A 27,599-nucleotide genomic window follows, 5' to 3' on the forward strand; every position below is an offset into this window, starting at 1 on the left:
CTGGGAATCGCGGTGGTATGAGTCCGGCCCACACTCGGACCCAGGAGCGCTGCAGCTCCCGGAGAACTGGCTGCCTGGGCGCAAGGCGCCTAAATTTAACTTTTAAAAAGGTGTAAAAATTGTAAATTGCTCTTAGATAAAATCAATTTAATTCATTTTCTTAAATCAAAGTACTTTTTAAGAAAACAATACTAAATGCAAAAATCATTTGTATGAAGTAAAATTTATATTTCTTATTAATAAACTGAAATATTCATTTAAAATCTGCCCAAAGCTTTTAATTTAATGTTTATTAAAATTAATACTTTCTACATAGAAAAATAGGAAACCATAGTGTACATCAGTGTTAATTATCAATTAACAAATACTCTTTTCTCCAAAGATTAGTATAGTAAGTTATTTTAAGAGAAAATACTGTGATACTTTTGCTACATAATTGTTTAATTAATTGCATAAAACATACTAAGATTTTTAAAAATCAACGAATAATACATAAAGAACATTCTATGAGGAATTTTTCACATGCTTTTAGTGATTATGCTTTTTGAATTATGAGCACCTTAAAGTCATAACAAAAGAAGAGAAGTTAGGTAAACTAAGTCCTTTTACTCAGCAGGATAATATAGAGTTTTTTAAAATTATGATTACAAATACTAATATTTAAAATGCCTATAATTAAAAATATTTACCCAACTGTGGTCAAACCTAAAGAGCTGAATATATGCATTTATTTCTGTGACCTCTGGAAGTAGTGCTAAAATGACAGGATATGAATATAAAAGGGCATAGATTAGCAAGTATGGAGTCTGTAGGAAGGAATAACAATATGAGTATGTGATTTTATAAGGAAGGCAAGCAAACAGAATGATAACCAACTTAGCAGGATTGAAGAAATCAAAATCTCAGTGCCAACAGAAGGAAAAGTGACCAACTAATATGCAACCTACACAACTGTGAAACACTAATTTGGAAACCTCTCTTTAAAAACTCCTCTCAAGGGGTTATTTTCTTGGTGTAAAGTTACCACAGCACATTCAGTGTTTCCAGTTCAGTTTGGGACCTTATTCTTAAATACAAATTATTCCAACCACCAGACGAATGAAGAAATGGACACACCTTTATATATATAAAAAAAACATAAAATAAGATGAAAAGTCAAGAGAAAACTTTCCTTTATAATCACAGGACCTCTGAATAAAGAGTAGGATGCTACTAAATAAAACTAATTTTTTCAAAAGAAAAACAATTACCAGAGAACAAGAAAGGGCTCTCAGAAATTCTAAAAGCTGCTACTGGATGTGGTGGCATATAACTATAATCCTAACTCTCAGGAAGCTAAGACAGCAAGGGTTGAGAATTTGTGGCTAGCCTGTACAACATGGTGAGTTCAAGGCCAGTATGTCAAGACTGTCCTATCAACTTAAAAAAAAAAAAACTTAAAGGCTAGGGAAAAAATTAAGTCAGTAAAAAGGTAGAAAATAACAGAAGAAAAATGTTACAACATCAGGTAATCATCTCCACATCATGTAGTTGACTAACAGTAGTTCTCGCTACTAAGGGCAGGTGGGACGGGGGAGGAAAGGAGAGACAGACAGAGACAGAGACAGAGAGAGAGAGAGAGAAACACAGACAGAAAAAGAGACAAAGAGAGGTGTTTCTTTCTTAAAACTTTTCTTGGGACTTCGGATATAGCTCAGCAGCACAGTGCCAGCCTGGCAAGCATGAGGTCATGAGATCAATTCTCAATACCAAAAAACAAAATGTTTTTTCTTAAAATTTCTTCAAAATTCAGACAGTGGTCTCCTGACTGAAAGAGCAACTGAATAGTATAGTGAATTGAGTCGAAGCAAAGTATCACCATGAAATTCCAGAACAGGAAATGGAAAAGTGCCTAAGAGTGTCTGTCCAAAGAGACAGAACAGGTAACATGCTGACGGATTAAGCTCAAAATGCCATTGAGTCTCTCAAAAGCAACAAAGGAAGTTAAGAGATAAATGTCTTCAAAATACAGAGGTTAAACTTTTTGCACTACCAAGACATATCATAGTTTAAGAATGTAATTCTTTCATTTATATTCATTTCATATTCACATTTCAACTTTCACTGGCCTGAAAAAATTGGTCTTTCAGAAAAATTTCCATGTGTCATGTACTTCAGGCCTCTATGCTCAGGTAAGATGAGCTCTAATCTGCTCAAAGGAACATGCTGGTCTGTTCCCATCCTGCTCTCAGGAACTTTAGAAAAAGTGCAATGTATTGTTTTTAGATGGTTACATGTCTACCTGCAATTCTTGCACTGTCATTTTCATCCTATTTAGTGTAAAACCATATCCAACCTTAATTCTTCCCGAGTCCACTACAAAAATAAGATACATAATATATCATAATTATAGGTCATTATAAAGTAAGATAGTATTTTTCTCTCTAGGCTAACCACATTAATGATCATTTTAATGTTTGAGTTTTCTCACTAAATATTATTTTTTTCATTGATTATATTTTCCTTTCAATTTCTTTCAAATTGTGAAGATAAACTACAATCCAATTTTTCATTAAGCACTTGGTTTACTCAGAGAAATATAGTTTATCTGTAGGATTACTAATATGTTTTGTAAGGGATAAATGAATTAAAAATAATGTTTGACGTACCCATACTTAGATTAATTTAGTTTAGATGGCAAGTTTCTCAGATCTGTGTAATTACATCCTTTCATCTAACAGTTTGGTGCTTCCAATTTTATGTTTTGGTACTGCTTTGGTTCATTAATGTGGTTACAAAATTTTGAAAAGGGCTTAACCTGCAACATGGTACAAAATGCCTTCCAAAATAACATGAATCCATCAGCAGTCTAAATATGATTTACGCTCAATCACAAGACCCAGAACTGCATGATCCAAACAACATTTTTCTCTATATTTTATTTGTGAAACAATGAGACACGCAAATTTCTACTATATTGTTCCCTGATACACTAGTAAGCACTACCACCATAAAGAACAGAGTGCAGTCACATACACTGTGAACATGTACTGCTTCTTGGTGATAACTAGTTCCTTGTAAAGAGTATGCATCAGTCACACGTTTTAATAAAAACATCACTTATATTGAAGAGGAACTAATCTGTAACCCAGGCATGTTCCTAGCAATATCAAGAAAGCAAAGACCTTTCTGTTGCAAATAGGCAAGCGTGTAGAGCAGAGGGTGCTACCTGCAGGCTGCAGTTAGCCAGTCCAAGGATGTATCTTGTGAAGTCAACACAGTTTTGTCGTTATAGCTGTTGTTTAATTAAGTTCTCAATTAAACATCCAGTAATTTACTCCAAAACTTTATTTCCTTTTCCTCTAAAAATAAAAAAAATCTGCAATACTAGTCATAAATTTTTCTCTGAATTAATATAGTTGACAAGTGGCACCTATCTTTGGATGTGCCATATGCTATTCAGTTCACTACACTTACCCAAAAGTGAGTGGCCCACCTGGTCCCTGCAGGTAACTGAAGTCACAAACTCTGAAACAATGCAACTGCTCAACAGGAAATTCTACTGTTAATTTTCCTTCCTGACAGAAAAATTGCCCAGGATATATAAAGGTGTACAATTCCACTATTTTAACTAGATTCCACTTTACATTTTAAGTCAAAATATGTAGCAAAAGTAACATCCTTTTTTAAAAAAGAGAACTCTGACCAAAACTTTTGATCTGAATATAAAACACATACATAAAAGTTTACTGTATCCAAGGAAGAAATGCTATTCTGATGTTCTTATTTTTCTGATTTCTTAGGTAATTTTCAAACAATATATGCTCAAAACAATTTTTAACTAACATAAAACCTGTAAAACTAATTATCAGTAAGCTGAAGTGTTTTTACTCAATCTTACACCCCCCCAAAGATTACAATTATTAGCGTATATTTGTAATACAGAACAATGAGAAGGGTTTTGATATACTGGAATATGCATATAATATATTTTGACTATTTACTCCTCGTTACCCACTCCTCCTTTTTCCTTCCTTCCAGTCCAACCTTTCCCCATCACTAAAATCTATCTTCCAGTTTGCACTTATTTCACATTTATGGAACTTGCTTTTGTTATAAATAATCACAAAAATCTTATAAAGTTAAAAATACGCAACATATTGTGAAGAATGAATGTATTTACTTGAATATTTAAAAATAAAAATATAAATTATTTAACAAAAAATAAATATGAGTATCATAGTATCCTAAACACAAATGTAAAATAAATACATTAGGACAATTATTTTAAAACAGAAAGAGTAAGTTGATTTGTAAAATTGTTTCCTTAATTTTATATTAAGATATAAGGTAAAACACAGACATAGACACAAATACAGACAGAGATGCAGGCAGACACAGATACAGATACACAGATTCTATAAAAGCATGAGCCCGTTTTGTGGCATGAGAAGCCCTCCTTCCACGCTTGTGCTTCCACTATGGCACTGATAAAACTTTTACATTCAAAAGTCAAAGGTTAAATAAAGAAAAGGAAATGTTTTTTGTCAAGTAGTCAGGTAACCACTAATAGTCTGAGTGATCAGCGGGAACCTAACCTATACTAATCAAATAAAACTGAGGAAACTGCTTTTCCGTTGAAAAACGTCTAATGTCTAGAGGCTGTTTTTCTGCCTGGAAAATTGACACAAAATGTGCAAAATTGAAACATTCTGCTTCTAAGGGATTTGCCCAAAGGAAGAGTGTGAACGCTTTAAGTTTGGTCTGAGTTAAAGGGAGCACAGGGGACTACAAAGGCCCAAACATAAATCTGTCTTCCTTATTAGAGTATTTCATTCTGAATCCTTGGCGACAATTTTATAGTTGTAAAATTATGTTAATCAAATTAAGAACAAAAGGTATTTCTTGCATTTTTGCTAGCATTTATAAGCAATTCCATATACAAACAATAGTAAATTTTAAATTAGTAATACCTCAGGATATTTCTGAAATCATATTAATATAGGACAGACATTTCAGAGAAGGAACTAAAGCATGTAACAGTAATTCAAAACTAAGTATTAACTGTTATATTACACAGATCTAAATTCTAATTTTTCTTTTAGAGAGTAAACAAAATGAAAAAAAAATCAAACACAGACTAACTTCCAAATATTATAATAACAAAGAATGCCTGTTTTAATGGCGTTCTGTACAAATTACCTCACTTAGAACTTGAATATAAATCTAAATTATTTTAAATCTCTTAACAGCATGATCCAAGAGAAAAGTGCCTTTAATGCCTTATATACAAATTTTCAACTTAAAATTCAAGGAAAAGTTTTAAACATATTGTATACAAGTTACTTAGTAGAGAACTTGGTTATAGTAAACAAAAACTGAATGATGTTGCTATTAATTTATTCCCATCATTTTATTATCATGAACATATTTAACTTGGGTCTCCGCTATTCAAAAACTAAATCAACATAGTTAATTTTTGCTTTTTTAAAAAAAGTGTTCCATTAATTGTACTGCTTTATATTATTCTATAATAAAAAATCTTAAAATGCTTTATTTTATCATTTTCATTACTACTTGAACAAAAGAACCTAAAGTATTTTAAACTTCAATATCAACAAAACTTCAAGAGACACTTAAAATACTTTTTTAACTTTTATATCATTGAAATACAAATCCACACATTAGAAGGTAACTCTATAAGAGGGAAGGTTTGACAAAGGAATCTTGTAACAATGGAAAAAAATTTCTATTGTTCAGAATACTTTAAGACTACCAAAAGAATACCAGTTATTTACCAAAAAATCTTAATTCCTTTGCTACTGAGAATAAACATTAAACTATCAAACCAGTGTTATCAGACAACAGAATGTGTAAAAATAGAATGCCCTTCAATATAAATATACTAATATTATACAGATCATAGCTTCAAGGACAACATAATAACATTTAATATTCAAAAGTGATAATGTATTTAAAGATCTAAGTAAATGATTTAAACTGAAATTAGAAGGAAAACATATTATTTGTATGATATCTCAATGAACAGGAAAGAAAAAAGAAAAGTTCCAACAATCAGATTAAGTATGTCCAATAATTCTGGGCATTTGTGGAATATAACATATAAGAGTCAGTTTATGAGATACTTGGAACACCTTCATGCATTTTACTAATTATAAATAAAGACTAAAGTTAATCATTTCATTTGAAAAATTTTTTAAATATATCTTAAATCTTACAGAAAGAAGAGTACTAAATGAATACATTCACTACGTGTCACAAATATAAAGGGCTCTTATTTTCTTTTTTTTAGACTTCTCTGAATCGTCTAAAAATATTTATAGTGAAATGGTATATTACTTTTGTTATCAGAAAACATGGCTGAAGACATATATATGACTTGTTTACACAAGTATTTTGTTATAATCCTCAATAAATCTTAACCTTATTAGGTACATAAACCCGAAGTCTGAAACACTCTTAAAAAATACATTGCAAACATTACTCTAAGTCTTTGGCAGCCACTAGTAAAGACTCCAGACAGCAGTGGTCGATCTTCTCTCACACCACTGCAGACAGGGTGACCTGTTACAGAAAAACTAGCCTATAAATTAAGAGACTTAATTGCCACAAACAATTCTATGAGTAACTCATTAAATACTCCTGCCTTCCCCTACTCCTTCCAAAAAATAACTACTCATCTATTGAATAGTAGTACAATACACATATATTATACATAATATCACACATCTTTCTCCTGTATCTTAATCCTACATCTAAGGCACAGTGAAAGTAAGTGAGTACTGTTGGAAAAGGGGGAAGTAGAAACTAAATTTTAGGAAGAGTAGTATTTCTTCAGCCATCCTATTATGCATTTTTACCAGACTGAACATTTCACATTGAAATTAAAGAAAAACACTAATATCTAGCTCCAAGAATGTCACCGTTGCCCCATCAGCTATATTTTTTCTTTAAAAAATCATTCTTTCACACTGCGATTCTGATTTTTGAAGGCACAGGACAAAATTTTCCCCTCCCCATTCTTAATTCTGCCACACACTCATAATTAAGTTAGTGCGTTTGAAGTGCCTATACTAGAACACATCATCTTGCAAACACACTAAATATTGTATGTGACAAAAGATGATTTGGATAAATTCCTACTTTTAGTATAATATATAGATCTATATTTATAGTTTATTATCTATATAATGATGATATCTCAAAATTTTGAATGAGAAAAAATTGATTGAAATGATTTTTTCTCATCAAATGGATAAATGCTTAAGTATACAAAATAAAAATTACCGGGAGTCTATCCTTCTAAACTTTTTAATAATTACTTACTCATTCATTACTTTATAATTCTTTGTGATGGGTTAGCTACTTATCAAGGTACATACATACATGTGTATACACACCTATCTGGCTCTGAAGACCACAGACACACAAAACATATTACTTTGAAATTTTTCATAAATATTACTTTAAAAAAATATTACTTTGAGACAAGAAGCATGGAATTTTAAAAATATGACATAATATTAAACTTTTCTTCAAAAGATTATGTCATTATAGTCTTACAAGTAATGCATGAAATGCATGTATTCGTGAGCTTATTTAAGAAATATTTTCAATTTTGCCAATCTTAACGTGCTCATTCATTTTCCCTTCAGTAAGGTGGAGCATCTTTCATAAATATATAAGCTATTTGCAGTTTTGTAAGATCTTCAGACACTCTACTTATTTTTCTATTGAGTTGTTTTCTTATTAATTTGTAGGTGCTTGTTACATATTACAGCTATTGAACTCTGGTATAGTGGTTGTGAATGTATTTCTACCAGTTTATTAATTGTACTTTAAGTTTTCTTGTTATATTTGTCACCAAATAAAAGTTTCTATCATCATTATTTGGTAAAACAAAACAACACCAACCCTTTAGGCTTTTGTATGCCATGTCAGGTAATATAAAGGCTCTCAGGGCCACAGTCATGTTTTTCTAATATATTTAGGTTTTCATCATTCCCTTCAATAACTACAACATTAAACCTAAATTATAGAGAACCACCAAACCAGACGAATACATCAGGGCTCAAACATCATTATTTCTCTCAATAAAGCACTTATAGAAGTTTGTTAAAATTATTTTCCAAGTGATAACGCTGATTTTAACTTACAGATATTTACCTATCCATAACAATTTTCCAAACAAGTTTTTGAATTCCATTATATTTGAATTCCCCTTTCATTATTAAATCTAAATAGTTACCTAATGTACTGGTTATTCTCTAAACTAACTAGTCTCAAAAAACACCTTAACACACTGACTTTCAGGATCAAGATTTAAATATGACATTTAAATCTTTTTTTTTTTTTTTTTTTTTTTTTTTTTTGGTTTTTTCTCCGGTACCGGGAACCGAACTCATGACCTTGCGCTTCCCAGGCAAGCGCTTTGCCGCTGAGCTAAATCCCCAGCCCCCGACATTTAAATCTTAAAGCAGCAATACTTTTCTAATTATGAGGGGCAAACTAAGGTGGAGGATAGAATTTTTTCAATGTAAGATTTACCACAATGATTTTTCCACAAAGCTTTGACATCTCCTATTTCTTACCTACCAGAAAATACTGTCAAATGACAAAATTAAATGATTAAACATAAAAATGTTAATAAACAAACATCAATGATGCTTGTTGTGAAAGGTCATCGTTACAGATATATATAATTTGATTTTGATGTTTTACTACACTGATGCTAGGTAGTCATATTTCCTACAAGTAACACTATTCCTAATTCAAAGAGTACTACAAGGTATTCTTTCACATAGACAAGTTTTAGAATATCTTGGTTACTGTAATTGTTTTAGGATATGATTCCTACAAATTAATGACAACTGGATTGTTGATATGGATAGTATACCCGTCTTTCATCATTTAATAGCTATAGTTTGCATTCATGTAAATACTCTGAAGCAATAATGGCTTTTCTAAATGTAAGCAATACAAGCAAATTTATACAGACTAGTCTGAATATATTTATTATTAACAGGTTCAAAATATTCACAATACATTAAGAGTTCAAAGCACTAAAAATGTTTAAATTCTTTAATTTAAAATAACATCAAAAATGCAGCTTGAAGACTGAAGTAAGCTGTAAAATATACATTCACATCTAGAAAAATAACATCTACAGTACCTACAATTTATCCTCAAATGGCCAAATTGTCAACAGAAACAATAATAATGACAGAGAAAAAGAAAAAGACACGGAGAGTGAAAGGAAAGGAAGGAGAGAAAGATGCCCGTTAAGTGAAGAATCTATGTGATGTTAACGTGAGCTCATTATACTATTACAAATTCTCTGCAAATTTGGATTGTTTTAATGAAGATTTCACAAATTGGTAAAGGTGATAAAAGAGCACAAATAGCTTTGGTTTTTCTCAGGACAAAGCTGTCTGGGACAGAATGCATGAGTGTAACTCCCCATTAAGCTGTAGCTTTGAAATTTTAGCATGAGACACAATGATAAAAGGAGTTCACCCCAATCATCCCCCACAACGCCACTCTATCCGTACTGCACAACAACTTCTCTAACTTAGAAAAGTCAACCTACAGCTTAAGCAAAGATTCGTCTAGCTAAAACAAAAGTTTTAAATACAATTGTTATCAAGATGAAAACAGTGCGCCCTTAAGAGAAAATGGAGACACATACATTTTATTACCTACAAAGTAGTTCAGCATTTAGTTCTGAGTAAAAACTGAAAAATTCTCCAGCTCCAATGAATGTTCTGAATTTATTAATACTTAACTCACAATGAATCTCAAAAATGCAGCTGAATAACAAATAAACACAGAAGAAATCGATTTTATACTGATTTGTCTGTAATATATTAATTCATTAGTTAAATGTTAATCTTTTTTATATGCATTTCTGCAGAATCTAGGTTGACCGATATCCATATTATAACAGCATATAGTCCTATTTTCATAGATTACATCTGGATTTCTGATTCATCAGGATACATTACAGGAATGCTAACCCACAGTACCCCTTCTCCTCAATAGCTAGCAACTCAAATATGGTTCTAATGGCAGGAGACACGCTCTCTACCACGAACTGAATGAAGCTCCATCACAGATAGTATGGAAGCAGGACAGGTGGGAACCACAGAAACTAGCAAGCTCAAGACATAACTAGAAACCTGCCATTTAATTTTAGCTTACTGCTGCCATTTGGGGAGTGCAGGACTGTAATTAGTATGCATTTCCACTTCTCATAAGGAAATTAGAAATACAGAATGCATAAGCACTTCCTAAGTGATTAACAACATGTTTTACCAGTTTTAAAACACCGGTAGCCAAGCACCTCCATCTTTAGTCTGCATAACTAGTTTGCAACCTGTGCCTTAAAACAGCAACTCATTTGCAGAAATCAAAGTTATGGTTAGTGCTAGAAAAAGGCAGACATTAATTTATTGAAATATCTGGATCATATTTAACATCAGTAATACCTATATTATTTAAACTTGTGTTTTAATGTTTAATTTGCAAAAATAAATCCACAAAATCTAATCTTTAAAAGATTCAATTCTTTAAAGAAAAGCTTCAAAAATAAAAAAAATAAAGAAAAGCTTCACTAAATTACTAATAGATCTTTACATCCGATTCTGTGTATAGAAAGTAAAAAAAAAAAAATACTTTTCAACCTGCTTGAAGTTAGACAAAGCAAGTTAAAAACTATGGTAGGCTTTTATTTTTTGGCATCTAAGCAAAACAAAATACAAAAGAAAGATATGGCTCATCTGTGTGGCAGCCAATTTTTTGTACAATTACTCACCTAAGGATGCATAAACAAATTTTGCCTCCTGATGTGAGTCTGCAGAATCCAAATCTCTGTTTACTTTCAATGTCAGTCAGTACAAAGGTAAAGTGCTGTCCAACTTGATTTTGAGACACCCTAAAATATAGCAACATTATGAAAAATTAAGCCTGGTGTGACAGTTTTCTTAAACAAAAACAAATTCAAGACTATACATGGTGTTGTTTTCCACTGTTGGTTTTCAATCAATCGGTTCATGAAGTTAAAATTCTGTTCTAAAACTACACAATGAATGTGAAAGGAGTAAATTAAAGCATGAATCACACAACAAAATAAGATATAATACTTTACAGGTTACACAATTCAGCATATACTAATTCCTAACAAGAAAACCAAAAGGACGTCTGCCATAGTTTTCAAAAGCTTGAAAGTACCTATAAAATATTTTATATGTCATTAAAATACTTTAACTGAAACTGAAGAAGCTACATAAAGTAAGTCTTTGGGCTCATAGTAGTTTCTCTTTTCCCAATTATTCTGCTTTCCACAGTTATTAACTGCTTAGATAGCAAATCATGTTTCAGAACCTAATGGCAACCACCACCAACTCTGCTTAATTGCTTAGTCTGTTGACATTCTCACCCAGTAAAGTACCATACAAAACACTATTGGTGTTTTTTCCTTAGCATCCACTTTTAGAGATATCAATACATTGAGGATTTCCAAATATAAATATAAATGTGATTTCTACCAAAGAAGTATATTGCCTAAGCTATAAGGAATTCTAGCTAATTTTGAACTATCATAGTGCCACAGTATGTGTCACACCACAGTATAAAGGACAATCTAAATCATTAGATAAGATCTGTAAGTACATGTCTGTGTACTGGCTATAACTTTGGTATTAGATAACCTAATTTCTGGCTCCTTGTCCCCAAATACAATATCCATGACACCTGAAGTTTATTTCTAAAACAGTATAAGGAGTGTAAAAAAGGAAATAAATGACTACCACTGTACCAATACTATTTTTTCAGGAAATACTGCATTTCAAATGTTTAGTATTTTAAAAATATACTGTCACATGACAATTTTTTTAATTTTATAAACTTCAAAGAAATCCTCCAGTGACTAATATGCCCTCTAACACTCGAAGTTCACAATAGCCTTTGCTATCCTTTCTTCTTTTACTTTACTCTTGCTATTGATTTTAAAATGGTATCTTTAAGGATGGGAGGAGAGAAATGACTCTCCAGAAATTAGTAAACAAGAAGTATCATTCCTCAGAATACTTATTCGTATCAACTAACTCCTCATCAGAAGCTTTTATCTTTAGTATAGTAAAATTTTGAAGTCTCATTAATCCTTATCAAAATTTTTCCTTATAATAAATTTCATTTAAAAAATCATACTAAGAAAATCTAAGAAAACTGATAACACGGTATGAAAATCACATGAAAAACAGTAAGTAATCTGTCACTAGATAGAGTAAAGGAATATATATTCTATTAAATTCCAACTAAATATACATAGTTCATTCAGTATTTGTTCAATAAAATACAAACATAATAAGGTTTTCACAACTGCTAGAAAGCCTTCCATAATACTGCACTATTTCTATGAAGCTATTCTTGGGAGACAACTGGCTATGAGTTTTACATCATACAGATGGTCTTTTCAATTAGGAAGAAGTGAGAAAGACACCAGGATATGTACACCTAACTTTAAAAGATACTGTTTGAAGGTTCAGAACAAGGACATCTTTTTCCTGCTAGTTTGTACAATACACACCTGAAGAAGGAGAAAAATATACCCTATCAGTAATACTGCCTTAGGACTCGTCCAGTCTGGTCATGATGAACAAAGTAAAAGCTACTATAACTGGAAAGGCTTCTTAATTTCAAATGTCATTTACTTTCATTTGAATCTCTAGTCTCCACTGTTTCTCTAGAAACAATTAAGAGATTATTTGATTTTATTAAAAATCACATTATCATTTTAAAGTGCAAAGATAAACTAAAGTTATTATAAATATTGACTTATATACTGTACCTTTCAACGTCAAAGGGGAAACAGAACTTTGGCACGCTCTGTAGTACTTCCTATAAATGTAAATTTAAAAAAAAGCTTTAGAATACTTTTTAAAGGTGCAGTTAAAACTTTTTAAAGACATTTTCTAGGAAAAATTTTTTTCTTCAGAAAAATAGCACAGGTTCCTAGACTAAAATAATTGATTATTAAAAAGGAATTAAGTTTCTGCTTTGGCAGATTGCACTGACAATGCCACAGAAGCCCCAGGAGGGAAGGGCCTGGCCTGAAGGGTATTAACACCCTTCACATCCCCGCTGGGATTCCCTTCAACAAGGCCATATGGATTTTACAAGAAGCACCACACCATATGGGTAAGCTATGTCTGCTGCTACTTGTACTACAGACTAGCCATAGGGACTTCTGACAGATCCTGGCTCAAAAATATAAATGTTGTTTCAATTAAAATGCAGGCAGAGAAAAGGGAATGAAGTTGGCAGCAGAATGAATTACTGAGAGGTGTAACAACTCTACATGTCCCATACTCAAATGGTTCTTTAAAAAAAAAAAAACCAACTTTCTACAGCTAAAAAAGACATATTTATGTTTCTACCCTTGGTATAAAGTTAAATAACATTTTAGAAACGCATTTCTAAAAATAAGCCTTTAGATTAAAACACAGCTTCTGTTATGTGCACTTTCATTTAAAAATTGTTTAATATTAAAATCAATATTTTAAACATTGAAAATAACCTGATTTTGAAACCTTTAATAACTTATAGTAATTACAAAAGTTTAAATTTTTTAGAAATAATATTCATTAACAATTACACCAAATGTAAGCGATTGCCAGGCACTTGTCAAAAAAATAGAAAAAGATCCATTTTGTTATATCTGAAAAACAACTTAAAATTAACTCTAATTCAAAAAAGTTCAAAGCCAGGTGATCTTATAAGATAAAGGAGAGATGTATCAAAGTGTTTCCTATTAAAAGAAAATCAAGCAAATCTATTAATGTAAGACACCCCTCCATAAAGTTACCTTGCTACTATTCCTTTACCAATAAAACATTGAAAATCATCAGTATCTGAATACTTGAACACTACATATAAATACTATTTTAAAGTAAAATTTCTAGAATCCTTTTAAAATGTATACTGCAATAATATACACAGCTAAAATGAAACATAATAGAATTCTATCAATGTCTCAGAAAGCTTCAAGAGCCTTAATTCTCAAAAACACAAAGAAAAGCATGGTACAAAAAAGAAACCTTCTCAGATAACCAGATATAGGCACGTAGTATTGATCAAACAATTACACATTAACTCTTCCTGTCAATAAACTAATAGAAATTAGTAGTACAATTATCTTAGCTATCTTGTGCGTGCTGTTTTATGTCTTTACTTTTGTTATTTGTTTTTGTTTTTTTCTCTTTAAAGAAAAAAAAGAAAATATATATAAAAAGGAAACCTTCTTCCCTTAGAGCAGGATGCCCAGATGTGCTTATGAACATGTACTTTTGAAAGTATGAGCACAGATTTATAGAAAGTCAACTATCTTAGTAATGATATTTTGTTAAATGTAATTAAACACTTGAAATAAACTACTGAACAACAGTTCATTACAACTGAGAAGTTTGTTTACATGCGACTATTGCTTTATCTCTCTTGTGCTGCAGAAAGCGGTCATTCATCATATTTATTAAACATACGAACGTTATTCTGATATTCCCCTGCAAAATCACCTACATAATTTCTAGAATAAAGAGTATATATTCAAAATTTAATGTCTACCTCTAAATACATCCAAATTAGCCATATATTCTGTATCAATTTAAGACTCAAATTAAGAAGGAGGCTTCCCACTTAGCTGCTCAGTCTTTTCACACCTTCCCCCTCCTTTCTTACACAAGCAACACACATGCACACACTTCTGCAAAACAGGCTCAGCTCGCTTCCCAACTGGCAGAAGCATCCCTCGGGGGACAAGTCTTTAAACCTCCGCACTCTTTAAAATTCAACCAGGCAGCAGGTCTATAGACTAGTGTATAAACAGTATAGACAAAAAAAATCCTCTCTCAGCTTATGTCAGTGACAAAGCAGCTCAGCAGTTGACTGTTTCTGCCCTGACAGTATAAGCAGGGTTTACACAGATCAATAGCTAGAAGTCCTACCTAGCTCCCAGGGCTCAGTTTTCTTTCTTAATTACAGGTGCTATTCGAATTGAAGTTTAAAAAGCAAAGAAAAAGTTGGAGGGAGGAATAAAATATATTCAAATCTCTTTTGGGGGGATCCTGTTAGGAATAGTGTTAACTGAAATTTGTGTGTGTGTGTGTGTGTGTGTGTGTGTGTGTGTTAATTGAAATTTATCTTTCTACATTTACTGGAGAAAAAAGTGTTCATGAAGACTGGTATTTCTACCACACTTGTGCTTTTGGTATCACACACACACACACACAGGCACACCACACACACAATTTTAGATAAGCATTCACAGATCATGTGAAAGGTTTAAGGTAATGCTCTCCAGAAGTCAGAAATTTTCTATTTGCTTTTAAAGAAATTTCCTTAGCCAAGAAAAACTGACTTTTAGAATCTACCTTATTCTCCAAAATATATTATTTTTATACAAAAAAGCACATTAGCTAGCCCATTTTGAATGACACAAATTACAAAAAGAATGAAATACAAAATTGTGAGCAGCAAAATATAAGAGGCAAGTATGTGTATTTCTACATGTGTCCTATAAACAAGACCTCTATCATTAATGCCTGGAAACAAAGACTGATGACGGTTTATACCTTTTTGGTCCCACGTCAACATAGCTCTACTAATAAGCACAATAACAAAACCGATCTTTTGAGAGAGAAGACAGTGAGTTGCTAGTGTTAGATGGTACATTAGTTTTTCATCCCATAAAGCTACTACTTAGCACTACGCAGTAATCAACTAAAACAAGCATTTAAGGAAGAATCTAGTTTTTAAAAAAAAATGTAAAATTTATAGCCTGATTAAAGCTCCATACAAAGTTCCTACAAATGTCTCAGAATTTCTCTTTAAAAAACCTAAGGTGAAATGAGATGTCACTGAGGAAAGCAGCAATCATTTTCTCCCTCCTTCTCAACCACTTCTTCCCCTACTCTGTCCGGAAATACTGGTGTTCTCTGAAGTTCCAGATTTTCCTCTTCCCTATTCAAGATCTGCCTATGCAATCTCATCTATGCCCATGGTTTCAACTAAAAATACTAAATCTCTTCATCTTATAGTTTAGATATTTCTGTCAACTCCAGGATTATATATCTGCATACTTTCTGGAATCATTTTCTGAATATTCCTAGACATTTCGCATTCAGAATGCAGAAGACTTAAGTTGTTCTTTGGGTTACTGTCCTTATCATTTGGAGTGGTAGCAGCATCTCCACAGCGACCCAAACCCAACACATAGTAGGCACCTAGATCCCTCCTTTTTCCTTGTCCCTCATACAAAGTCAGCATTCACCAAAGTTCTTTAATTCAATTCTCTAACTATCTTACTCTGAAAAGTTCTCCATGGGAGATAAAGGATTGGCAGACAGATGAGGTATCGGAACCCCTTGCATTTTTCAAAACACATTTCACTGCTCATACTGTTAACCCAATGCAAGGACCTTGAATCTTTAACTCCACTTTGAATAGTACTTACAATTAAGGAACAAGAGTCACCGTGTCAGTTACAGGCCCTTAACGTATACGTAGAATAGTTACACTCTCACAGTGCTCAGTGACAAGGTGGACTTTTTTTTAAGACTTTTTAATCAACATCACCCACAGACTCAGGAATCTTCTTTCCTATTTTTCACTTTATCTTCAGCTACCTCTACTCATGGTCACAGAATGAGCTGCCAGAGTTTAACACATCACTTGAAGATATAGCAGTGATACAGTAATGTTCAGCGAAAGAAGCATCACTTTCTGTCTCTTTTTGTCAAGAAATGAGAGATTTTGAAAAGACTCACCACTGACTTTCCCATTATATCTAATTAGCCAGACAGTGACAAGCCAGTCCTAAACTAATCACTGGCAGGGGAAATGACTCTCTTTGCACAGCTTAACCTCAGAATGCATAGAGGAGAAGTCAGAATTCACACCCATTTACTTTCTAATAACCATGACACGTGTAATGATGAAGAAGTTTGAGAAAAGTAGTATTTTTCCTTATTAATCTCCACTACAATATTAATCAGATAAATTTACAAGGTAGTTCCTAAGAAAAATGTTATATATGGATATTTTTCAAATATCTATATTTTATTTTTGTGCATAACATGTTCAGAATTATTTTGCAATAAAAAATGGTCTACTTGTCAATTTTAATCTTACCTTTTACAAAGGCCACAGATGTCTAAAAGGATGATTACATAATTCTAAATACTATCTCTCAAGTAAATCATAATACCATATATTTATTCAATTTCTTTGAAATTTATCTAAGGAAGCAATAAACTTTTTTTTTCTCAAGAGAAACATGTACTGAGCTAATCTGCCAAGAACAGGTTGTATAACATGGCCCTTGGATTCCAAACTGTGCAATGAGGTGTTCCAGGGCATTATAGCAAACAAATTTTCAAAGGAAACATAGCTATATCAACAGTGTGATTAAATCAAGAATGCATTTTATTAAACGAGTCATATTAATATGGTAAGTTAAAGAGGTATCTCTTTAAGCATCATCATCTCCATTTTTTTTTAAAGAATTGTATTATATTTGGAGAACCTGTTTCAAATTTAAAGAAAAACCGACAGGATAACTGGGGTTTTTCTCTTGGTTTTTACTTTTTTGTGTTGTTTTAGTTAGAAATGAAATTCTCTATTGCTCCCCTCTTCCCTAGGTAAAGAAAACACTGTAAATCTGTGTGATCTGACATTAAAACTATTTATTAACTTCAACCATTAAAAATTTTAAATGAATATTTATTATTAGAAAACAAGTAATTGCTATAAAACAAATATATTCAGCTATAACAAGGACTGCTGTAAAATATGAATTTCAGAAATTTTAATTCTATGTGTATCATTCTTATGTAAATGATGAGCCCTCTGCAGTCTCAGACTACTTTAGTTTGATCTCATGCCAGTACAAAAGCCTTGGTGGAAAGCAGTACAGAGTAACAACCCAACATACACGCCTCCACACAAAATGTAATAGGTGTGCTTGGCACACTACAGACATTATTATCAGCATGACCAACTGGAACGACTATATCTCCACAATCCTGGAGGGCTCATTGAACTTTAGAGTTCCCCTAAGACCCAACCAGTGCCAGACACATCCCTCAGCATGAGAAAAAAAATGAAATGGCACCTTTTTAGCACCATCAGAATCAATTTACCCGAGTACATATTTCAAGGAAAAGTGATTTATAAGTTTGCATGCTTTCTTTTTATTCTCTTCCTAAAGATATAAAGTATCTGCTTACTCTGTGCCAAATATTGATCTAAGCATTTTATAAATATGCCACTCAATCTTCACAACCACCCATGTTTTATTCCTCTTTGTATATAAAAAAAGAAAACTGAGGGACATGTGCGCTAAGTGAAAAGTCATAAGAAGCACATGAGAGAGTCAGGATTTGAAACTACAACCTGAAACTTAGCGTTGTGGTCCAACAACATGATTTCTTTACTTGGTTTCAACCAGGCTGTACTCTGTAATTAGAAGATCCATACGTTTGATGTCTACTTTGTCTCTGTATGTTGGATATTATCCATATATATGAAAAGCCAAGATTATGTTATTAAGGCTCAACCTGGTGTATAAGAAATAAAAATGTTAAGGTAAAGAAGAACAGCAACAGAAGAGTGAGAGGAGAGGGATGGCAGTATATGATCACAAACATTGAGTCTTACCTCCCCTAGATTATTCTACGACCTTAACATTAAGCAAAAAGAAAAAAAATAACTTCTTATATCTAGGCTTGTTTGTTACTATTGAGAATATTAGGTTTATAGTAGAAACATACACAGTATATTTCAAATAATAGAATTGTAAATAAGAACTTAAGTTGATTGTCACAGATAAAATAGCAAATACATCTGAAGAATTTTATTTAAAATCTGAGAAAAAAATCATATGGTACACACAGAACAAGGTCATATCAAAACAAGTAGATATGACCAGAATACAGGCAGGATAGCATTGAACAGGTTAATATAACAGCAGCACAAAGGGCTGAGAGAATATTTCATTAGCTTGGGCTAGTAGTGACAATCTACAGACAGACCAAAACTGTCTACATCTGTTACTTAGATAAAGACAGTAAACTATGACTCAAATGGTGAACACCCTGGGGTCAACTGCAATATTCTTAGCAATTTACTCAACAGAATTGATTAGACTTTTCTAACCCTTTCAATTTAAAGCATGAACTAAGAACTTCATATTTAAAATAAAACCTTCTTTGGGTTTTATTTTATCAGCAAGATGGACTAAAAATCTCAATAAAACCAGAGCTCTAATTTTTTTTGTACTTTTAGGTTATCTTAAATTATGCAGGATTTCTCTTTATAAAAAATACATACTCGCAATTTTAAATTTAAAGTTATAAGTGTTTAAATGACTGCATCTTGAAATTCTAAACAGAAATACTAAAAACTATCATGTTGCAAACTTATTATGCCACACCCATTATAGAACATCTTCCACTTGCAACAGTGCACACTCCCTGCTGATGTAATCTCTGGCTTCTTGCTAAGATTGTAAGTGAAGACTTAGCTCTTATAATGGGATGCCTTTCATTGAGAAATTACAGCATGAACACTGGTTCTTTTTATACACACAGAACCACCAAACAGCCTCTAACAGCAGTGACTTTTGATCACCCCTCATCTTATCTACTTTAGCACATGTGACCTCAAAGAGAAAACACGATTTCCTGAGATTCTTCTAAAGAGTTTTACTGAGTCAGTGAGAGGTTATACATATTTTATTTGATAACCTTCTCATTTAAGAATTAACATTTCTCAGCTGGGCGTGGTGGCACACCCCTGTAATCTCAGCACTCGGGGAGGCTGAGGTAGGAGGATCATTGCAAGTTTGAGACTAGCCTGGGCTACAAAGTTAGCTTAAGGGCAGCCTGAACTGCATAGCAAGACCCTGTCTCAAAAAAAAAAGAGACAAAAATAAGCATTAAAAAAATTAACATTTCTCCTTAATAAATTGTCTCAAACCTTTTATTGATTCTTACAAGTAATATTTTATTGGCCTATATGTAAAATAAGTAATGAAAACTAGAGCAACTTATCTGCACAGGAAGCTTACAATAGATTCTGTAAAGTTTGATTTGACCATTCATCAGCTAAAAGTAGGACTAAAAATAACACCACCACCCCCTGGGGAATGCCCTTAAATGTATCATCTATACTCAATAAATCTCACCTTTTGCTGGTGAATCTTAGTACCACTGACCTCCGATTTCTACATCTTATTTGTTATCATACTTGACTTTTTTGCAATGTGTGACACTTTATTTACTAACTGAATATGTGTTTATTTATAAAGTATGTACTACATATGAAACACTTGGGATTCACAAATGCAAGTGCCCTACCCCTTGGTCTGAGGAAACCAAGGTATTTGACTAATCTCATCCAGTTTAAAGGTATCTTCCTCAGATGGCCGTCTCATTTTTTTCTAGCTCTCCTATCTTTGCCTTATCATTTTATGCTGCTTCAAAACTTTTCCATAAGCCTTTTGCACTGGTGTTTCCCAGCATCTGTCTACAGCACTGACCTCTCCATGAAGAATCTACCCTCACTGCTACACACACTGGTTAAGAGCTTGGGCTCCACATCCAGAATGTAAGGTTCAGCTTAGCTAGTTAACAGATGTATAAAATCACTCATGTAACTTTTCTTTCCTTTGCTCCAATTTCCATATCTGAAATAACAAGGACACACTGAACATCAGCTGAGTTGATTTATAGAGTACAATGTTCAGTACAATGCCAACCTGAAAATGCTCAGAAACCATTTTTACCATGAGGAAGAATAATATAAATCATTAAGAGCAGGAACACTGAAGTCAGATTGCTTTGGTTCAAATGAATGTTCTGCAAGTTAATTAAGCTATGAGAACTTGGGCAAGTGGTTTGATCTCTATGCACTGCACTTTCCTTACTTATAAAGTGAGGTAATAATGAGTATTCACTCTACAGAGCTAATAGTGAATATTACCTGAGTGAATAAGTATAAAATGCCTGGAATAACATTAGGTAAAGCATTTTTTACTATTACCAATACCTAATGTCTCTCCAGTGCTGTGTGGTTTTTTCATTTGCAACTATTAACTTGATATTTCAACTACACTATTTGAAGACATCAAACTATCATATCTAAGACTTATTACATTCTTCAAAACTTCTTTTCCTTTAATTTATGTGTCACCATTTACTTAATTTTCTAATCTAGAAATCTCTGCCCTCCTTTACTCTTTACTTTCCTGAAGAATTCTCAATAGATACAAAAGATGCATTTAGCAAAATTCAACAGGCTATGATTTTAAAAGACTTAAAAGTCTAGAAAAATAAATAATCTAAAAATAATGAAAGCGGGGCTGGGGATTTAGCTCAGTGGCAAAAGCGCCTGTCTGGCAAGCGCAAGGTCATGAGTTCGGTTCCCGGTACCGGAGAAAAACCAAAAAAAATAAAAATAAAAATAAAAAATAAAAATAAAAATAATGAAAGCCACATATGTGAAAATTCCACAGCTAATGTCATTTTCATGCTAAAATACTGAAAGTGTCTACTCTAAGATCCGAAACTAGGCAAGGGAATTCACTTTTTTTTTGTTTGTTTTGTTTTTTGTTTTTTTCTAGTACCAGAGATCAAACTCACGACCTTGCGCTTGCCAGACAGGCGCTGTGCCACTGAGCTAAACCCCCAGCCCTGGGAATTCACTTTTGCCACTCCTATTCAACACAGTAGTACAAGTACAAGTCAAGGAAATTAGGCAAGGAAAATCTCTAAAAAGGATTCAAATTGGAAAAAATAAAATAAAATTATTTTTATTCACATATAACAGTAACCTTATATTGCTAAAGACTCCACCAAAAAAACAGAATAAACAAATTGAACAAAATTCATTGGAAGCTACAAAATCAACATAAAAAAATCATGTGCACTTCTATACACCAGTAACAAACTCTCTAAGAGCTATTATAAAGAGAACAATCCCACTTAAAATAGGAACAAAAAAGAAAATACTTAGGGATAAACTTAACCAAGGAAGTGAAAGACTTACCCACTAAAAATTACAAAACACTGATTAAAGAAATTTCAAAAGACACCAATAAATGGAATGGTATCTTGAGTTCACAGTTTAGAAGACCTAACATTACTAAAATATCCATACTAATCTAAAGATTCAATAAAATTCCTATGAGAATTTAAGTGGAATTTTTTAAAAAATAGAAAAAACAATCCTATAATTTATATGAAACCAGAAAGGATATAAACAGCCAAATCAGTCTTGAGAAAGAACAAAGCTGGTGACACCACAAACTGTGATTTCAAAATATATCATAGAACTATAGTAACTGAAGCAATATAAGAACATAATGACAAAAATGTAGACCAACCTAACAGACTGCCGAGCCCAGAAGTAAACTTCTGGAAATATGATCAACTCATATTCGATAAATGTACCAATAATACACCACAAGAAAGGAAAAAGTCTTTTCCACCAATGGTATTTGGAAAATTCAATCTATGTGTGTAAAAGAATGAAAGTAGAGCCTCCTCTTACACACTACACAAAACAGCTCAAAATATATTAAATACTTACTTAGAAGTGTAAGACTTCTAGAAGAAAACATAAAGGGAAAGATCCATGACACTGGTCTTGGCAATGATTTCTGAATGTAACACCAACCACACATCCATCTATAAATATGGATGTGCAGAGGCAACAAAGGCAAAGACAGAAAAATGGGATTACATCCAAGTTCAAAAGTTTCTGCACAGTGAAGAAAATGTTCAGAAAAGTGAAAAGGCAACCTACAGAATGACAGAAAATATTTGTAAACTATATATGCGTCAGGGCCTTAATACCCAAAATACACAAGAAACTACTATAACTAAATAGCAAAAACAAAACAACCTGATTGAAAACTGGACAAAGGACTTGAACTGAAATTTCTATAAATGAGATGCACAGGTGCCTGATGCTGAACATCAGTAATTATGAAAAATGTCAAATCAAAACCAAAATATGACATCATCTCACACCTATTAGGATGCCCGCTCTGAAAAGCGAGAAGAAAAAGTGTTGGGGATGCTGTAAAATGGTTGGAACCACTCTGTGCTATTAGTGGGAGCAGAAAGTGGCACAGCAGCTACGGCAACAGTTCTTAAAAAATTAAAAATAAGGTATCAAAGGATCCAGCAATTCTCTTTCTGTGTGCTTATCAAAAATAAAATCAGGACCTCAAGGGGATAGTTGTATTCCAGTATTCATCACAGCATTATTCACAATAGCCAAGACACAAAAATAACCTGAATGTCCAGACGGATGAGCAGACAAAGAATATGTGAATACACACACATAGAGTGAAATATTATTCTTTAAAAAGAAGGAAATCTTGCCATATACAACAATGTGGATGAAGATATTAAGCTAAATAAATATTTGCCAGATATCTCCATTATTATGCTGATATGAAATATATAAATAGTCAAACTCAGAAGCAGAAAATAGAGTGATAGCCCAGGGCCGGTGGAAAGGGGGAAATTTGGAGTTGTTGTGAAACAAATACAAAGTTCAGTTATGTCAGAGAAATCTGATGAACAACACTGTTCTAAACTCAACAAACCACGTTATTAACCAGGAGATACCATGTATCTATCTGTCCCCCACAATAAAAAAAGAAAAAGAAATCTTAAATCCATTTTCTTCTCCACTTTTCCTTTGATTGTTTAACAGCTCAGGCTCTCAACAGCAATGGCCTTCTAAGTACTCTCTGTCTCAAACAAGCTCTATTTCTCTTATCCAAAGCACTACACCTAAACTTACCCTCCTAAAATCCCCTTGCTCATATACCATTTATGTTTGTTTGTGGTAATGGAGATTGAACCCCGGGCCTCCACACTAAACTATAGCACACGTCTTTCATTGTTTATTTTTATCTTGCGTCAGGGTTTCACTAAGTCATTAAGTTGCCCAAGTTGTGCTCAAACTTGTGATCCTCCTGTCTGGCCTCCCAGAGTGCTGAGATTACAGGTATATACCTGCTGAGATTACAGGTATATACTACCGCATGTGGTTCATTTATGGTTATTTATTTCCTATTGACTAATTCCAGAGAGCACACACACAAAGCTCTTCTTGATCTGGTCCAAACTATACACAAACACACACACACACACACACACACACACAAACTGAACCCAAGACTACATGCTAAGCAGGCTCTTTACCCCTGACTGACATCCCTAGCCCAGACCAACTACCTTTGTAGCCTCAATGTCAAGCTCCATACTTTCCACACTCTACTCACACTAAGTTCATGCTTACTGAAACAAGCTCTTATGCTTAATTTCATGCTCTGCCTCTTTTTCCATACCCTAAGGCTATAACTTGGATATTATTCTTCTCCTTTCATATCCTATATCCTACAATCAAGTCACAGTTTTTTTTTCTAACTCCATTGATAAGCAAGAAAAATATTAAACTGTTGCAATTTGCAATGCAAAATGTTAATTCTAGTGGGCAGCTAGAGTATAAAGATTGAAAGAACAAAACATGTACTGCACATACCTTACAAAACAAAATATTCATGAATATCACAGAATATAATTACCAAACTAACTTTTTCATTAAGGGTCTGTAGAAACAGTTGTTCTCTGGAATGCTGCTATTTCTCTGTAAGCCTTACCTTTGTAAGTTCATTTACACAGTAAATTCCACATCACCCATCTTCCACACTCCAAAGGCTTCCTACCACTTAGAAAATATTCCTATTAAAATACTTAGCATATCCAAAATCGAAATCTTCCTCCCTCAAAACACGATGCTGCTCCAAAATGCCATATTTCTACACTTTCATGCTTTCTTCCAGTCTAACTTTTTTCAAACTTTAAAATCAGGAAACAACTGTTCTTTTACTTGTGTCCCAAAACATTAAAAACTAGTTAAAGCCGCGTGGAACTTGTGTCTGCATTTTGCAAAAATGACCACTAGACTGCATTGTGGCCTTAGACTGGAAAACAGGCTAAGGGGGAAAAAAATATCACTAAGTACTCACCAAGATAAGCTGTAATATTATCACCTACCTACAAAATACATATGAGTAAACATGTATCTGTGCACTTGAATAATTAGGAAAAAGCTAACAGAATATAATCATATTTTAAATAAAATAGTAAATATTATAATGAACTAAAATACTTCATATGTAACATGAAATTACTTTTTGATATTAGGAAGGCCAAATATTGGGTATTACTAGAAACATTTCCATGAAATAGCATTTAACTACATTTTTAAGATTTAAAAAGTCTTAACATATGCAAGGTCTATTAAAATGCACATAATTTATCTGACTCAAAATGAAAATATATCTAATAAATAATACCATTCATCTAAACTCTTTTAGCTCTCCCTTAATATACAAATGTATTCCTTTTCTCCAAAACAGCAGCTGGGAATGAAAGGAAAGATTTCAAATGATCATTTTCACATCATATTCCATCATCTTTTCACCAGCTTCTCCCAGCTTTTCTTTGAGCTTCATTCTTTTACAGGAGGTCTCTTTTTAGATCAATCCATATTTCCATAATCCACACTGCAGTTTCCTCCTCTTCTCCCCAGGGTGGACGAACCCTCACATCCAAAACTATGGCTTACAACTGTCATTAAGCCTTATAACAATAACAAGATAACAAAAGGACGGGTGGCAATGAGGCTAGCTGGTACCATATGTTGATCAAATTCAATATTTTCAGCTAATACAGAATATTTTTAAATTTAAAAATTCTAATAATGAAGTGTCTTCGTATATATTTGTTCTCTCCAATTATATATGAACCTTAGATTTTAAACATTGATGAGCAACCTGGCAATACGTTCTTTAAAAAGCTTATCTATTAATAATGTTCTGAGAAGGAGAGAGGAAAACAGAACTCACCAAATAGAAAGGTGAAATGGTGATTTATAGACAGTTGCTCATTCTTGTACCTCCCAAAGCCCATTCATATTAAATGTATTCATAAAAAAGAAACTTCCCTACAAGCTACATTAAGCCAATATACAGTTATAATAAAGATTATTTCAAACATATTCTATTTGCAATTAACAAAGACTTTTCAGTTTTAAAAGACTATTTCCTTTAAGTGATGTCTAAACCCACTATTCTTGTTTCCATTCTTTGTTTCACTGTTAAGTTCTTTTTAAGGTAAGAAAAATTCTGAACTGTTTGAGAGATTTTCCTGTCCCCACATTAGGCTCAGTTCTGTTCCTCTGACTCTGGGAGAACTGTTTCTGATTCATTAGCCTATGTTATGTCACACTGGAAAAGATCATTTCTCTACTCTGTTTCTTTCAAAGACTTTAAACTCTTTAATAAAACTAAAGGCCAATTTTACTCATCTAAAGTTTACTGCTCAATAAAAAAGTTTTTAAAACCACATTTGCTTATTTTAATCTGCATCATTATTTAATTTCTATAGGTTGCTGAGGAAAGTCAGCCATTCCAGGTTTGATCTAAATGATTTGCACAGTTACAATCAAATAATTCCACTGACAAAAAAATATTAAAAACCTTACATCTAAGAGCTCATTAAAATTAAACTTTTCATCTTTCAGTGGAAAAATAGGGTGATTTTTATAGGAATTTTCCTGTATAATTTCATTTAAAATACATTCAAACATATAATTTTCAATAGGAATTTCCTAAAGCATACAGTTGTTTTTCAGTAAATACCTCATCAAAAAACCAAATTTCTAAAATATCACGATGCTTTATGAAATTAGTTTACTTCTTTGTAATAAAATCATTAAAAATTAGAGTATAAAATGTAAATAAGCACATAGGTAAAATAAGAATGTAATCATGTTTTGCCTTGAGCTTCCTAACACTGTGCTTTGCAAAAGAAACAAATCTAATCTATATAAAGATGGATAGATAGAAAAACATAACTGTGAAGATGATCTTACATTTATTTCTATAGACTTTCTACATTTGTCCCTTATAATGCTTCATTCTGATCTTTTTTACACAACAATATACCAAAAACATAAGACTGTATCTATTATAAACCAAACTGATGAGAAATAATTGATATTTTAGTTGCTAAGATAAATAACTGATAAAAGTTTTGGGATATGAAACAAAGCAAGAAATTTTGATATAATTCTTACCTTTACTCGTTATATCTTTATAAAATGTTATTTTGTCAAAAATTAAGAAATTACTTTGTCTTAGAAAAGTGTTTACAAATAGTACACAAATACTCTCAGATGTACTGAAAAAATTTATTTTTTCACATCAGAAAGCTTAAGTAAAACATTTGATTTTGTCCATTTGGAAAAGCAATAGTTGATACAGAATGCAATTAAATTATTTTGTTCTTTTCTGAAATAATCATCTAGCAGCTACAAAGGATAAAAATCAAGCCCAAACAAGTAAAAATTCCAGGTATCATTGTCTGTCAATTTTAAATTATGAAAACTTTTGTTTTGACAAAAAAATCTTTTATATTAATACAGAAGAAAATTCTTAACAATTTTATAGGTATAGGTAA

General features: G+C 32.4%; 1 protein-coding gene across 1 annotated transcript in view; it reads right to left on the reverse strand.

Moving 5' to 3' along the window:
• Positions 1–27,599, reverse strand: part of Dennd1b (DENN/MADD domain containing 1B) — a gene marked incomplete at its 5' end in the record, with an annotated part of 220,228 nt that overhangs the window by 131,181 nt on the left and 61,448 nt on the right. The window contains 2 exon segments of the mRNA XM_013521889.1: positions 10,814–10,933; positions 12,848–12,897. Of these exon segments, the coding sequence (XP_013377343.1) occupies positions 10,814–10,933; positions 12,848–12,897 (170 nt within the window).

Source organism: Chinchilla lanigera, unplaced genomic scaffold (assembly GCF_000276665.1).
Source record: "Chinchilla lanigera isolate Chin_1 unplaced genomic scaffold, ChiLan1.0 scaffold00005, whole genome shotgun sequence".
NCBI classification, from domain to species: Eukaryota; Metazoa; Chordata; class Mammalia; order Rodentia; family Chinchillidae; genus Chinchilla; species Chinchilla lanigera.